The 13950-nt window shown below is 40.0% G+C and overlaps 1 protein-coding gene across 3 annotated transcripts in view; it reads left to right on the forward strand.

The window, feature by feature from the left end:
- Window positions 1–13950, forward strand: part of MRTFA (myocardin related transcription factor A) — a 79527-nt gene that overhangs the window by 26860 nt on the left and 38717 nt on the right. Inside the window, exon 1 of one of the 3 annotated variants that reach the window (XM_065835447.2) lies at window positions 3214–3423. The exons of the other annotated variants lie outside the window; for them this stretch is intronic. Within the exon in view, the coding sequence (XP_065691519.1) occupies window positions 3297–3423 (127 nt within the window). The 5' untranslated portion in view covers window positions 3214–3296. Of the gene's footprint in view, window positions 1–3213; window positions 3424–13950 lie in introns of those variants that run through there. 3 annotated transcript variants of the gene reach the window in all.

Below are 13950 nucleotides of genomic sequence, written 5' to 3' on the forward strand. Positions count from 1 at the left end.
TATCTCATTTCAGACTTGAAAGTCAAAGGATGTAAGGCTCAATAGATGTCTCATGGACAGATTATGAAAATTGGGCCCAACGTTTTCCAAACCAGAAATCTTTGGCAAATACTTAGGATCCCATTGATAAAGGTGAGCTTTCTGCCAACAGCACTGCTGCCAATTCCAGGTTAATGATTGTGCAAGACACTGACTGCAGAACATGGACTGGTGTGGGTTGATGCTACTTTTCTGGAGTGGTTAAGCAACTGAAATTGTTGTTGGAAATCCTACATCTGCTGTGAAATGGACCTTCCCTTCTACCCTGTGGATTCCCGAAGTAACTCTCAAAATTACTCATGAAGTCTTACTTGTTCTTACAGTGTATGGACATTTCTGTCCATGTGATCATTGATCAGACTTTCAGATCTGTTATTGGTACATCGGGATCCAATGAAACAAATTAAACTTTTGTTTAACTTTTTGATGCTCCTGAACATCTGGCAGTAGTGTCAGTGTTTCATGCAATATATGTTGATTTTGGTCTTTACTCATCCATCGTATTTTGCTAGAAGGTACCGCACGAGTGCTTACTCATGTGTTGAAGATCTCCATTCTGGGCCCCTCAGAGTTTGCCTTCTTACAGCATGTAGGGCATTATCCAAGCCCTTTTTGTACTGTTCTGGCCCATCCTTTTCTGTTTTAGATAATTGCTTCTCCTTTCAGAACACTAATTAATGCTTTAGGAAATAGTTGAGGCTGTTGAACAAAATTTTAAAATATCTCTCTCAGCAAAGAAAAGATTTATCTGTGTTTCATTCAGCCAGTGAGTTTTTCTTTCTAAGCTATTTTCTACAAAGGAAGAAAGGTATGTCTACATATATCTGCAGGTCTGCAATCATACATTGAGAAGATCAAATCTTCATCAAGTTGAATTTGTGAATTGTAGCAGCAGAGGCTTAGTTATATCATTAGACTGCCAAAAAGCCCAATATATTTCACGTACTGTTAGCAGTTTGGTGCCTCTCTTCTTTCAGGTCTTTAAGTGTACTTCCTCAGAACTCAGGCAACATCTTGGGGCTGTTTTGGCAGTACCTGGGTATTGGTGAGTCAGCTGGATGGAGCAACTGGCTCACACTTCCCAGGCCTTCCACAGTACTGAGCTGCTGGCTCAGAGGCCCAGTTTGGCAAAATAAGAGCCGTCTTTGACCTCTGTAGCTGAATCTTGTGATTTCCACCATCCAGATGATGTATTGCTTGCCAGAAGAAGCAGGACTCAGGCTGGCACAGGGTAGTTGTTCTTCAGCTATTACAGTAATTATGGGACCTGTCTGCACAGAGGCCTGATTCAATGTGCAGCCGTGTGTTGCTGTTGAAAGGGGAGATCTGGACAGTGTGTTTCTTCCTCCCCTCCTTCACGCTGGCTTTAGCTCTCCTGTGCTCTGACAGATCAGCTTCCCCAGGCAGCTCCCTGCAGCGTCACAGCTGCTAATGCTCACGCAAAAGCGGGCTCATCTATTTATGCAGTAATTTGACCTTATTGGCCAAAGTTCATTGTGAAACTGAACCTTTATGTGACTTTTACAAATCATAAATTTAAGGTGAGAGTTTGTGTTGAGTATACATTGGTAATTTAGGAATAGTGAGGTTACAGAACTCTATATTATCACTAAAGGTATTTTTTTACCAATTGGAACTTCAGAGTTGGGATACTTTTCTGATTAAAGTTTCAACATTTCGAAGTAAGAAGAGCAATGTTGAAGGTACTCAGAAATGTCACTGCCATCTAGCATCATTAATATGTTTTGTTTCTTTAATGCAGCTTATGGCAGAGTTAAAGTAATGCTTTTTAAATTTGGTGGAACACCACTTTTTTTAGATAAGCGTTGTTACTAGAGGCTTTTTCCCCCCTGTGGTTGTTATTGCAGCCTTGCTTTATAAAATTTTTTGGATGCCTCTCAAACCTATTTAGAGACAAGAAATTTTTGTCTTGCTTGGGAGCAGGGGGGACACAATATGAAATGAAGACTGTTCCAATAGTGTTTAAAGTATTCACCTTCTTATTTTTGTAATGTCCATGTGGCTATTTTTGCTCCAAGCTTGGAGGATGACACTGATTATTATTATTATTTTTTTTTTTTTTTTCTGGAAAGATACCAGAATACTGTTTTTCAGGTATGTGTATTCATTGGAAAACTCTATTCCCTCCCCTGCCCAGCAGACTTCATTGCACCTTCTATGATGCATGCCTTAGGAAGATTAAAAATCCACAGGCTGTACTGGTGAGAGAACCTCCTGGCTGTTGCTTGGATGGGTTGTGCTTTTCCCTGTCCATTTCCAATTCCAGTATCTTTCTGGGTAGTATGTATATCCAAAGTGTGTCAATCATATGACCTCTGTTCATGATGCACATTAAATAAGCTCCAGGTGAGACTACTGCCTCCATAGAAGGACAGATTCTGAAGTTTTAGTGTTTGCAGTAGAGGGTTATTGATTTGGGGTGGCTGATGATCTTCAGCTGGCTGTTTTTACTAGGGCTGGGAGTAAGGATTTAAGGGAAGAAGAGGCGAGAATGTGTGCTTGTACAAATGTAGGCTGCTCTTATATGTGGTCTCAGAGTAAATGCATATAAGAACTCTGTTTCCTGGGTTATCAGTTTAGCTTTCTCCACAACTAAAATTACATTTCTAACAGTTTAAACAGGAAGGAAAACAGGGCAGTGTGGCTCCGGCACTCAGCGCTGGTGGTGGTGTAGCTGTGTGCAGGGCGGGCTTACAGTCAGGAGGTGCGGCAGAGAGAGGGTTGTTCTCAGTCACATGATATTGCCTGTCTGGCAGGTGTCTGTAGTGTGAGTAGAGGAACCAACTGTTCACTATTTTGGGTGAATGAGGTTGGCTGTCACTGCAAGTGGCCCCACGAAGAAGTCCACGCATCTGTTGATAAGCACCGCTCTGCATACTGGGATCCTGAATGCTTATAGCTGCTTGCTGAACCAGTGAAGTTTCTGTCTGAGCTTTGAGATAGTAGGGAGAAAAGTTTTGCCAAGAGACTTGCTGATTTTAATCTTTAGATGTTGGCTGTCAGGATTTGTCTGTTCCTCAAGTATCTCTCTGTTCCTATGCAAGCACAGCCTTGGAATCTAGCAGTAAATTGATTTTTTTTTTTTTTTTGCCACTCTCCCGCTTGGTGCAGTGACCGAAACCTGGTAGAGAGGGATTGTGGTTGTGTCTCCTCTGAGGATTAAGCACCCCTTCCACTAGCCTGGGACGCCTCCTGTGTTACAGAATTTGCCTCCAGGTCCAGGGATTTCCTCTAATATGTTGGATAAAGCCAAGACACTCCAGCCTGCCTATGTTGGGATTGTGCCACTTGCAGAGACTGTGTCAAAGCAAGGGAAGAGCTGTTCAAGCACATATCAGGATTCATACCACAGTTTACGAGAAGGTTAGCAGGCTCTGCTTTCTTTGTTGTAGGCACTATATCATGGGTTTGTGTGGTGTCCTTTTTTTTTTTTATTTTTGTTGTCTTGTGTATTGAATCTGCCTGCTTTTTCTTTTCTGGGCAATAGTCCAGATTTTGGGTTTCCCACTGACTCCTCTGACCTGTTGTCCCTGAGGGCGCTCATAAGCATGTCACAGGACGAGGCTGAAGCTGTGTATGTAGTGACTTGCAGTGCCTGGACCTTGGGACAGTTTCTCTTGCATTTGGAAGTTTTAATTTCAGAGTTTAAATTTCTTCCTCTATGTCTGCAGGGCTCTTGTAAGCAATGTTTTAAGGCTGTTTTATTAAAGCTTTAAAGGTTTGTTCTGGAGTGGCAACTCTGACTTTAAGGAGATAAGAGTTACCACGTTTTAAGTTTCAATGTGGTGGTGTTTGGAGAGTGGGGAAGGAGTGGGGTGTATACATCTAAATGTGATTGGTTTAGATAATGGTATTCTCCTGCAAATATATGTGATTTTTATAGGAGTTTGACAATTCTGAAAGATGTAGATTGAGGTCGAATTTCAGGGAGTGATATCTACAAGGGCAGAATCTGATCTAGAGGGATTGAAGAAGATTGAGAAGATGAAAACAGACAGTGAGCCATGCATAGTGCCTGGTGTAATAAATAGGAACAAACAGGAACCAGGAAACTATTACAGGGAAGAATGGTAGAACATTAAAAAAATACCAATGGGAAACATAAGAAGATTTACATTTTATCGAAATACTGGATCTGTGTAGCTACAGGTGGAATTTTAATAGTAACTTGCAGGAGTGAACAAAGACCTTGAGCACAGTGGCCTCAGAAATAAGGTGATGACTGATTTTAAGAGCAAGTAATGTGATCTGAAAGGAGCGGAAAATTACTTTCAGTGACATTTTGGACAGAAAACCAAAGTAAATGTTGGTAGGAGATGAGGACAAAAAGCCAGATAGAATAAGGCCATGTTTGTTGTGGAAAGATGACCGGTGTGTGAAGACAATTTTAGCAGTTGCATTTAGAGGTTTTTTCTGTCATATGCAGCTCTATGCCTGCTGAAGCTGCCAAACAAAACTGTTAAGTTTCTACCCCCATTGTCACTTTCCCTACCGAGCCTCTTTAACAGACATCAAGAGTTAGCTTATTATTAGATTTTTAAAATATTACTATTTTTGTGCTTGTTTTCATTGGAAAAGGATAAGAAAACTGAAGTCACAGTCCTCAAATTCAAGTTTAGTAGTCATAAATACGTTAGTATAGGCAGTATTCCCAGATTACTTTGTGTGCTCTGGAGGCAGAGAACTGCAATACATCAATCTTCAGAGTTAAAAAACAAACCAAATAAAAAAAAAAAGCCAGAACTTGCAGCTGTCTTGTATTTGGAAGGCATTGATTTTCACAGAGGTGAGCACTCTGCATTTGGATGTGCCAGGATATATCTTTTATCCAGTCACTAAATATCACAGACTCTATGGTGGGATAACATGTAGAACGAAGCAAATGCACTTCTGTAGTACTTTAATCAGTATAAAAATGTTTGTCGCTGTCTCAAGTTAAAGCAAATTAAGGTCATTGAATTCTTGTATAATTCTTGTTATTGAAAAAGCTGTGTTGACTCTGCGAAGTGCAGCAATATAATCAGCCTGCTTCGGTGTCTAATTCATGATACTCTAGTATCGTATCTGGTGAGGAAAGCTACTTTCTACCAGCTACTTAACAGGAAGGGTAGAGAAGAAAAATAGATGCTGCCAGATTCTTTCATGTCAGAAAAGAACAACCCTTTAGCTTTGCTGCTGCTCCATTCAAGTCTCCTGCAGTTTCAGGATGCCTGTTGTATTTATGCTGTAGCGTTCACTGGGTTTTGCAGAGCTAAATCTGACAGGCAGTAGAGAAGCAGATGCACTCAACGTGTAAACCCTTATGGAAGCTCTGGAAGGACAGAATTATTGAGCTGAAACTATAATGACTGTTTTACCTTAGTTTTGGTCTCCCTAAAAATGGGACAGCTTAGTTTTGTTATCACCTAGGACAGAAAATTCATGCACTTCTCTTCCTCACTCTTTACTACACAGAGGTGAATGGGTGCAAGTCTGCTTTCTCCTCTTTATAAAGCCAGGCAAATAAGGGGTGTTTGTTATGCTGACAATGCTCGTACCTGTGCTCTTAATAAATCTCATGAGAAGTGGCTATCTGGAATAGACTTCATCTAGTTTCCTTGCCTCCAGAAAACAGATGGTCTCCCAAATCTGTTTGTTGTTTGTTTGTTTGTTTGTTTGTTTTTTTAATTTTAATTGTGACTTGATATTGAAGTTTGGGAACTGCTGATTCTTTCCACGCAGAAATGGATTTGCTGTGGGGAAGTCAAAGAATATATGCTTGTATTTTTCGAAGTATGTGTTGTGGCAGTTATTTGTAAAATTCCTAGCATTCAGGAATCCATAAACATGTTTTCTATTCAAGAATGCCTTGGAATGATTTAGTTTTCTAATACCACAGCCCAGTTTGCAGTTCCTAGACCAGTTAACATAACAGTTTGGTAGCCACTCATGAAAGAAATGAATCACAAGTGTTAAAAAATTTCAGAAAGCTACTAAAAATTGATTAGCATTCATGTCAGTCTAGCTTAGAATTAAGTACTCCCAAAAGTAAATTCCAACTTTTCTACCTCTGTGCAATGCCTTTCATTCATTGCTCTTAAACTAAACCGTTCTTTTGGCAAGTCTTCCCTTCAAAAATGTTCAATGTGACTTGGGGGCTGACAGTGAAACTCACCTGTCTTTTTCCAAGATTTGTGTCTCAGGGCCCAGACACACGAACAAGTTCCTGCATGCCATCTGATCTGCAGTAACTGTGTGCACATTCTTGGTCCACAGCAAATGTGAGGTAATTTGAGTTAGCTTAGCCTTTGATTAAACTATTAATATCTGTTCAGTACTTTGAAGAGATCAGGCGTCATGCAAGTGCTTGTTAACATATGGCTTCCTTCACAAGTGATCTAGACCTTATTGTTATAATGCTTCTGGGCACCTCAAGGTAGAGCTGGCAGGTGGCTGTACCTCACCTGGTAGAGGGCAGAAGAACCTGCATATGTGGACGCGGAAGCTCTCAACACCAAGATATCCCCGCCAGGGGGACAGCCCCTGCCTCTGAGGCATCTCACAGGAATGCAGGGTGTCAATTTTCTGTAAAGATTGATCTGTGTCTTCTTAGTTCAGAGCGGACCTAAAGATGCTGTGGTAGATGTCGAAGTGATGCTTCATGCAAATACATGGGTAAGGAAGGTCAGAAACCAGTCACAAAATGTAGCAGGCACATCTCTGAATTATCCAGATACATCCCACAATTTAGAATTATTTATGCAAATAGTGCTCTGAGACAGAAAACCTTAGAAAATGTGTTGAACTATTGGGAGCTGACCTGCTGGCACTTCTTATGGCAAATCCAGAGGCACACCAAACATATGTAGTTTGACTCCGCAAAACCTCATGCTGCAACCATTCTTGGCAAATGTGTAGCACAGTGACTGTGATTATGCTTAAAAGGTAAGAGCCACAATGGAGGTATAATGATATATCAATGTGAGGTGGCTCAGAGTTGGTGGTAGGAGGTCAATTTACATTTATTTTTGCTTAATTCAGTGTGCTTCATTTGACCGGGAAGATTTTGAGGTGTTTCAGGGTATTTGTTAACTCTGTAACCAGTGGGCAGCTTAGGAAAGAGTTAGCACTGAATTACCAGGGTTTTTCTAAGTCAGTTGTTACCAGTGGAAGGACAGTCATAGCATTGTCCCTGGAGCTGAATTCACATTTTTTTTCGGTCCTGCTGCCCTAATGAGTTTTTGGTTTTTTTGGATATGACATGTTTTTCCCCTCTTGGAGTTTACTGAACTATTCCTGTCAGTGTAATGATCCCCAGCTGTTGCTTTAGCCCTGGCTATTTTCATGCTGGGAATGGGAGGAGGAGGAGAGGAACAGAGACCAGCTTGTTTACCACACTATGATCTACTTAATTTGTCAAAAAACAGTTACTATACGACTTTCTTTAGCACAAAGTAATACTAAGAGGAAAGAGTTGTAGTCTCAGACCTGCAAGAGCAACAAGATATAGGGACTCATCAACACATGCAGAAAACAAGAAAAATAGAAACTGGGTGTGGTGCAGTGAATGCAGCTGTCAGTAGTATTTATGCAGACAATGCTTTGAACTAATAATGATATTGAGTAAAATTTGCAGTAAGTACTTTCCTGCCCTATCAACTGAATTTTTTTCGCAGTTAAACTGAGCTTCATGTTCAACAGCAGTGGTGCTGGGGCATTGGTAATCCTAGAAACTGGGAAACATGTCAATAAAGCTTGAAAAAACTTGTTCGGCTCTGGAATTACTCATTATTTGATAATTATCTGTTGTTTATTTTGTTAAGAAAATAGCTGTATTTATACTTTTAAACAGCAAAGGACTGATGCTTAGTCTTCCCAGGAGCTGTTGAAAAGCAGATGCTTTTTTGAAAATAGAACTCCAATACTTAAGCTCACATCACCTGTTTTGCATCCAGAAACAACTTGTGCATTTAACACGCTTGTTCAGAGTCCTTGCCAGCCAGATGTCACTGTGACTCTCGTGCCCGAAGAAGATAAGGGTCAGTGACAGTTGTGGTTTCTGCTCGTGTCGTTGGATCCACGTCAGGCTGCCTGTGTAAATCTTATCTCAGTCCTTCAATAATCTGTAAGGTCTGTCACTAGTCACCTCAGATTTTTCAGCATTCTGTCACACCTGCAAGCCATTGATCAACATCTTAACGAATATCTATACCAAAAATAAGTGCCTGCTTAGATCTTTCCTTTCGTGCCCCAACTCCCATCTCTCTAGTCTTTTCTGAGCATTGAATTACTGATCTTGTCACCTGCTGCATCAATAAATTTCAATCCAAAATGTTAAAGTAGCACATTTCTTGGCAAGAACCTCTGCAGCCTATGGTAGAAAATGGGATATGGCCCTTGACATAGTTGGGGTTTATCAAACGAGAACATGCAGTGAGCCTATGGGGCAAATAGTGTTCCTTTTTCTTGCAGGAGGCCTGTAACTGGATGCATAATCTACTGAATGACATTGATGTGGAGCAGAACTCATTATTTGCTTTCTCTTACTTGGGCCAGTGGAAGTAGATACAATGTTTTTCCTTGGCAATATATAAAATTTACTAACCCCATGTCTCTTCAAACTAAGAGCAGACCTGTGGTAGCTGAAGTACATTGCAATATGGTGATTGTTAATAAGAACTATAAAATATTTTTTGCTCATCAGTGTCTTCAGGATTTTTCCCAGTGTTCAGTGAGATGAGTAAAAGAACTGTGCAGGCGTTCTACTGTCAGAGTTTAGTGTGTATTTAATATAATTAGCACGCTTCTAAGAAAACAAAGATTTGAACTTTCCAGTCTGCAGTTCTGCCACCTAAAATTAGATTAAGCCTGGGGAAACTAACAAGAAATGTGAAAGAAGGTCAATAAATAAGAGGATATATTGATTTGGGACATGGATTCTTCCCATAATTCACAGTGAAAATTGGTGAATTCTGGACAATCTCCTTTTAATTCAAACTTTCAGAAGTAAGCAAAATATTCCAAAGTAAAGAAAATATTTTGTAAAACAAATAGCTATTTGAAAGTTTTCCAACAGAAGTGCCCTGGTAGGGACAGGGCCCATCTATAAAGACCTCACCCTGTGGTCTTCATCCCTGATGGCAGCTCATGGAGCTGAAGGAAGCACAGACTGGAGTCTGATGGCCCGTCACCATTCTGAGGGTATTTCCTGTAACGTCTCTGCTGCACCCTACCAGATGTCACATTTTTGGTAACTTTCCTCACTGGAACACTTGTCAGGGCACACGCATTGTGTTGCCCAGCTGCATTGTTGGGGAGGGATCTGAGTGATGCCCTCTGGGTGACAGAAGGAAGAGATCTACTTTCAACTCTCTGCAAGGAGTTTCCCCAGCTTTGTGTTGCTACTTGTTTCTCTAGTATTAAATGCATGGCGGCTATAGCTGTGTTTTTTTGTAGAAATTGAATGTGGTGGTAGCTATGTTCTTTGGTTACTCATCTCTGCAAATATCCCAGCAGTGCTGGAAGCCAAGATGTGGAAGCTCACTTTGCATAATTTGGACAGTATTACAAGCAGCATGTAACCTGTCCCTGCACACAGTTGCGGGTTTTCTTTCGTATTTTGATGAGCGCTCTTTGTGATGCTCTTTTTTTTCACTTTCACTTCCCTAAAGTATTACGTATAGAAGTCCTCCTAAGCCTGCTTGCAGCTCACTCCTTTTTCTGTGCTCCGATGGGAAATTTTCCCTTTTCAGAAGTGGAAGACAACGTTTTAGAAGTAGATGCTAAACTAGTAGCACCTTTGTGCCTCGCTGAGAGTCTGTTTTACTGCTGCTAATAATAGCTGTCACATTGACTGCAGGCAGTTTAGAACGAGGATTGTGTCTTGAAGACTGACACGTGGCTGTGAGTCCAACTACAGCAGTTGCAAATGCTGTCACCGCATAGGTATCTCCCCTGCCTCTTAGCTGGAGGGAGCAACAGAAAGGAAACGTGTCTGCCCTTCGCTTGCTTTTGTCCGGTACATTAGTGAAAGCCCACTTCTATTAGCAGTTGGAGAGAATCTTCCGCTGTGTGCAATGAGTGTGGGAGGACCTGCTGCTGCTGGCAGTCTCCTCTAGTGCCCTTCAGTAGAGGACTGAGCCAACAGTAACATTTTAAGCATCTGCAGAATTTGCCCACCAGTCTGAAGTCAGTGGTCATGCAGGCCGTTCTGGACTGATGGGTTTTTTTAGTTTGCTGATTGACCTGTTACACAGAATTATATTATTTAGATATTTATAGCTATGATAGCACTTAAAAAACACACTATGCCATATGGCTGGATTCATTTTTAATGCCGTGGATCTTCCCCCATGCAAAACTCCCAAGAAAGTTGGTCCTGGAGATCTGTAGTCTAGAGTTTTGAAAGAAAGTAAATATCCAAAGAGAAAGGAAGTAAAAAGTAGTACGTAAGTGCTATCAGATCACAGTTCAATGGGTTTAAGGGAATTTCATGTGCTTTTTTACGTGTAATGCAAATTCTAGGGATTGGCTTCCATACTGACCTGCTGTGAGACAGAAGGATATGATAGCTGTAGCTGAATCTTATAACTATTTTACAAGTAAAATTCATACTTAAACTGTAAAGAAGGCATCAGTCTGTTGCACTACAAAGGCTGGGATTTTTATTTGAACCTCAGATGCCACGATTGTGGCATATGTTCTTTGCAGTCTTTGAGAAAAGAGCAAAGGTGCTTCTTACTGCCATGAATTAAAGAAATACCAAGAATCATAGAATAGTTTGGGTTGGAAGGGACCCTCAAAGGTCATCTAGTCCAACCCCCTGCAATAAGCAGGGACATCTTCAACTAGATCAGGTTGCTCAGAGCCCCGTCCAGCCTGGTCTTGAATGTTTCCAAGGATGAGGCATCTACCAACTCTCTGGGCAACCTGGGCCAGTGTTTCACCACCCTCATCATAAAGAATTGGTTCCTTATAGCTACCCTAAATCTATAATCTTTTAGTTTAAAACCATTGCCCATTGTTCTATCACAACAGGTCCTGCTAAAAAGTTTGTCCCCATGGTAATTCCTTGTAGCATCTACTTGAAGTTCTTGCTAAGAGAGGATACTGAGGCTTGGACAAAAGCTGGTGGCAGGAATGCTAGCCAAATAGGGTCTTTATTTTGCGTACAATATGCACCACTTTTCTTCCACGTCTCATGAAGTAACTGTCAGCACAATCAACCAGCTGAAGCTGGGAGATGGTGAAGGTAGCTAATTTAAAATTATAAGGGCCAGCTTTCTGAGTTCCCTATATAACTGGTTAATTACTACTTCTAAGGAACTGCTGGTTTTGTATTTAAATTTGCATACTTCTAAGTCCTTTTTTCTGCCACTTGTGGAAGAAGCACATTTACTCTCATTTGCATTTGGTTTCAGTAAAACAAACAGATTTAGGTGGTTAAGAATGTGAAATAGTGTTGGAAATGCAGAATTATTCCACATTTAAGTGGAAAACCCCAAAACACAGCTCATATGTCATGGTGTCCCAGCTGTTGCCACAGTTCCATGGTATCTTGACCATTAGATGATTCCTGTGAAGAGAGCCTTTTAATTTCTATCTGTAGAGGGTGCCCTGTGGCAGAAGGAAGGCTCAATCACTGGGCCAACACCACAGTCTCTGAGAAATGTTTGAGGAAGTTTCTGGCCTTGATATGAGAGGCTGTTAGTGCACTGGAGCACTGTGCTATAGCAGAAATTGCAGTATGGGAGGTGAGCTATGAAGGAAAAGTATTAGACAATGCCTCTTATTGCTGAAAGAGGCATGGAAGGATTTCCTCATCAATTTTAGTATTATAAACATGTCTAATCGATCATGTGCTTTATGGGTGTGTCTTGGTGCTGTCCAAAGATTTGGGTTTTTTTCTTTTTAATAGAAACACACAAAATTACATAATTCCCTGAACCCAGAGTTTTAAATAAAATGACAAATTGTTCAGATTCTGATGTATCTCCAAACATGTTTTTGTTTTTTCTTCTGTATAATTTTTCAGAAAAAATATGAACAATTCTCATGTCTCAGTCTTAAGGAAAATAAAAAGGTTGAAGCTCTTTCTTATAGGCAGAGATAGCTGTACCTTTCCAATTAAAACAAACAAACAAAAAACAACACCACCAAAAAACCTAAAAGGATTCAAACTTGTTTTTCCCTTCTGTAACTTGCCTTTTGTAGAGTCACGTTAGGAGACAGCTGTAGATTTGATTGTCAGGATATATCTACTCAGTCCTTCTTTTTCCTTTATTTGTCCCCATCTGCCAAGTCATATTAAATTATCTTGGAGTGTTTATTACTAGGGTCTTCTTTGCAAGGTGGTTAAGGGCAACGTTAGTTCCTCCTTGTTCATTGTTTCATGGAAACATATAAATTAGTATAGGCTGTGACTCAAGCTTACATGGGGAGCTGGGAAATTCTCTCTGTTTTTCCCCTTCAAACCTTCTCTTCCAGCTATAGATAGCAACAATGGATGTGTAGATGGCATCAACAAGCACTGATTACAGATATTTACTGTCTTACGATACCGGTGTGTCAATTTTAGGTAGACCTTTCCAGCTCGGTATTTTGTTACAGGGTCATCTTGTTGAATCATGCATGGTAGCCAGACTCTGGAGATATGGATATGTGCCTAGTTATTCACATGCGTAGTTTTCACCTAACCAGTATTACTGGGAAGAAGTAATTTTATAAGAATCTGTACCCTGCACAGAAAGCAAACCAACTTTTCCTGTTGACAAGCTTGTTGCACATTTTAACATGTTGCATATCTTACTAAATATACCAGGTTACATGTATTTCAGGTTATTTTCTTAAAGTCCTATTCAATTTTAATAGTTTCAGTGAGTGCTGAAATGGACTATTAAGTGTACCAAGATTTTATGATAAGAGTGGGCTTCTATGCGTTCAATACAAAGACTCATCTACTAATAGCAATGCATTTATCTGATTTTAAAATTTTAGTATTGAAGGAGAAAAAGTTGGCATTGCATTAAAAGTAGCAATGATTTAAGTGGCATGAAAACCTCCTAAATTTTACATGTTTAATGGAAATAGGAGGAGTTAAATCATGAAGAACGTAAATGCAAATGCAGTAGAATGCACAGTCACTGCTAGTCTTTATTGTAAATAAACATTAAAAGAACCCTGCAAAATTCAGCATAACTTTTGTAGTAATAATGAAGTTTGCATATATTTAGAGTCATATACATGAGTAGCACCCACAAAATAAACGCATTCATTTGTGTGCAATATTGAGAACTGAGATTGTAAACTTCTAAAACTATGAACTGGTTCTTCCTTTTGCATCTGCACATTTTCCTCCCCAGAATGGCAATACTGACCTGAGCCTTTGAGAACCACTGACAGGAGTAACTATTTTGTCTCGTCTGGAGGTTAGATCACATTATGTCGTGATACCTGGACTATGCTGCTGCTTTTGTTTGTTTTGTAATGCTGTGTCCTAACAGAACTAAAATTGCTGTAAACAGTGCCTTTATCTTCTAAATACAGTTTTTAATTAACACTACTTCGGTTTTCACATTGTATCAAATATGATACAAAGCCTCAAAAATGACCTGCTGATGTAGCTTGTTCTGTGCTCACAGTGTGAGCCAGCTACTTTTGTGGTAACATGTGGAATGAAAATAGATTCTTTTGCTTTTGATTGTGCATTTGCTTCTGATTCCAAATTCTTTGGGGACCAGTTTCTTCTGTAGGTTGGGATCTTTGATTCTGCTAAATTAACCATATCAAAGAATCTGTATTTGTCTATCTCCACTAAGAGAGCTATTTAATGCCTCATAACATTGACTCATTAAAAGATAATACATGCAAGTATTTCATCATCCTTTGAAAACATTAAAAAAAATTATTCCT

This window comes from Patagioenas fasciata, chromosome 1 (genome assembly GCF_037038585.1).
Source record: "Patagioenas fasciata isolate bPatFas1 chromosome 1, bPatFas1.hap1, whole genome shotgun sequence".
NCBI lineage: Eukaryota > Metazoa > Chordata > Aves > Columbiformes > Columbidae > Patagioenas > Patagioenas fasciata.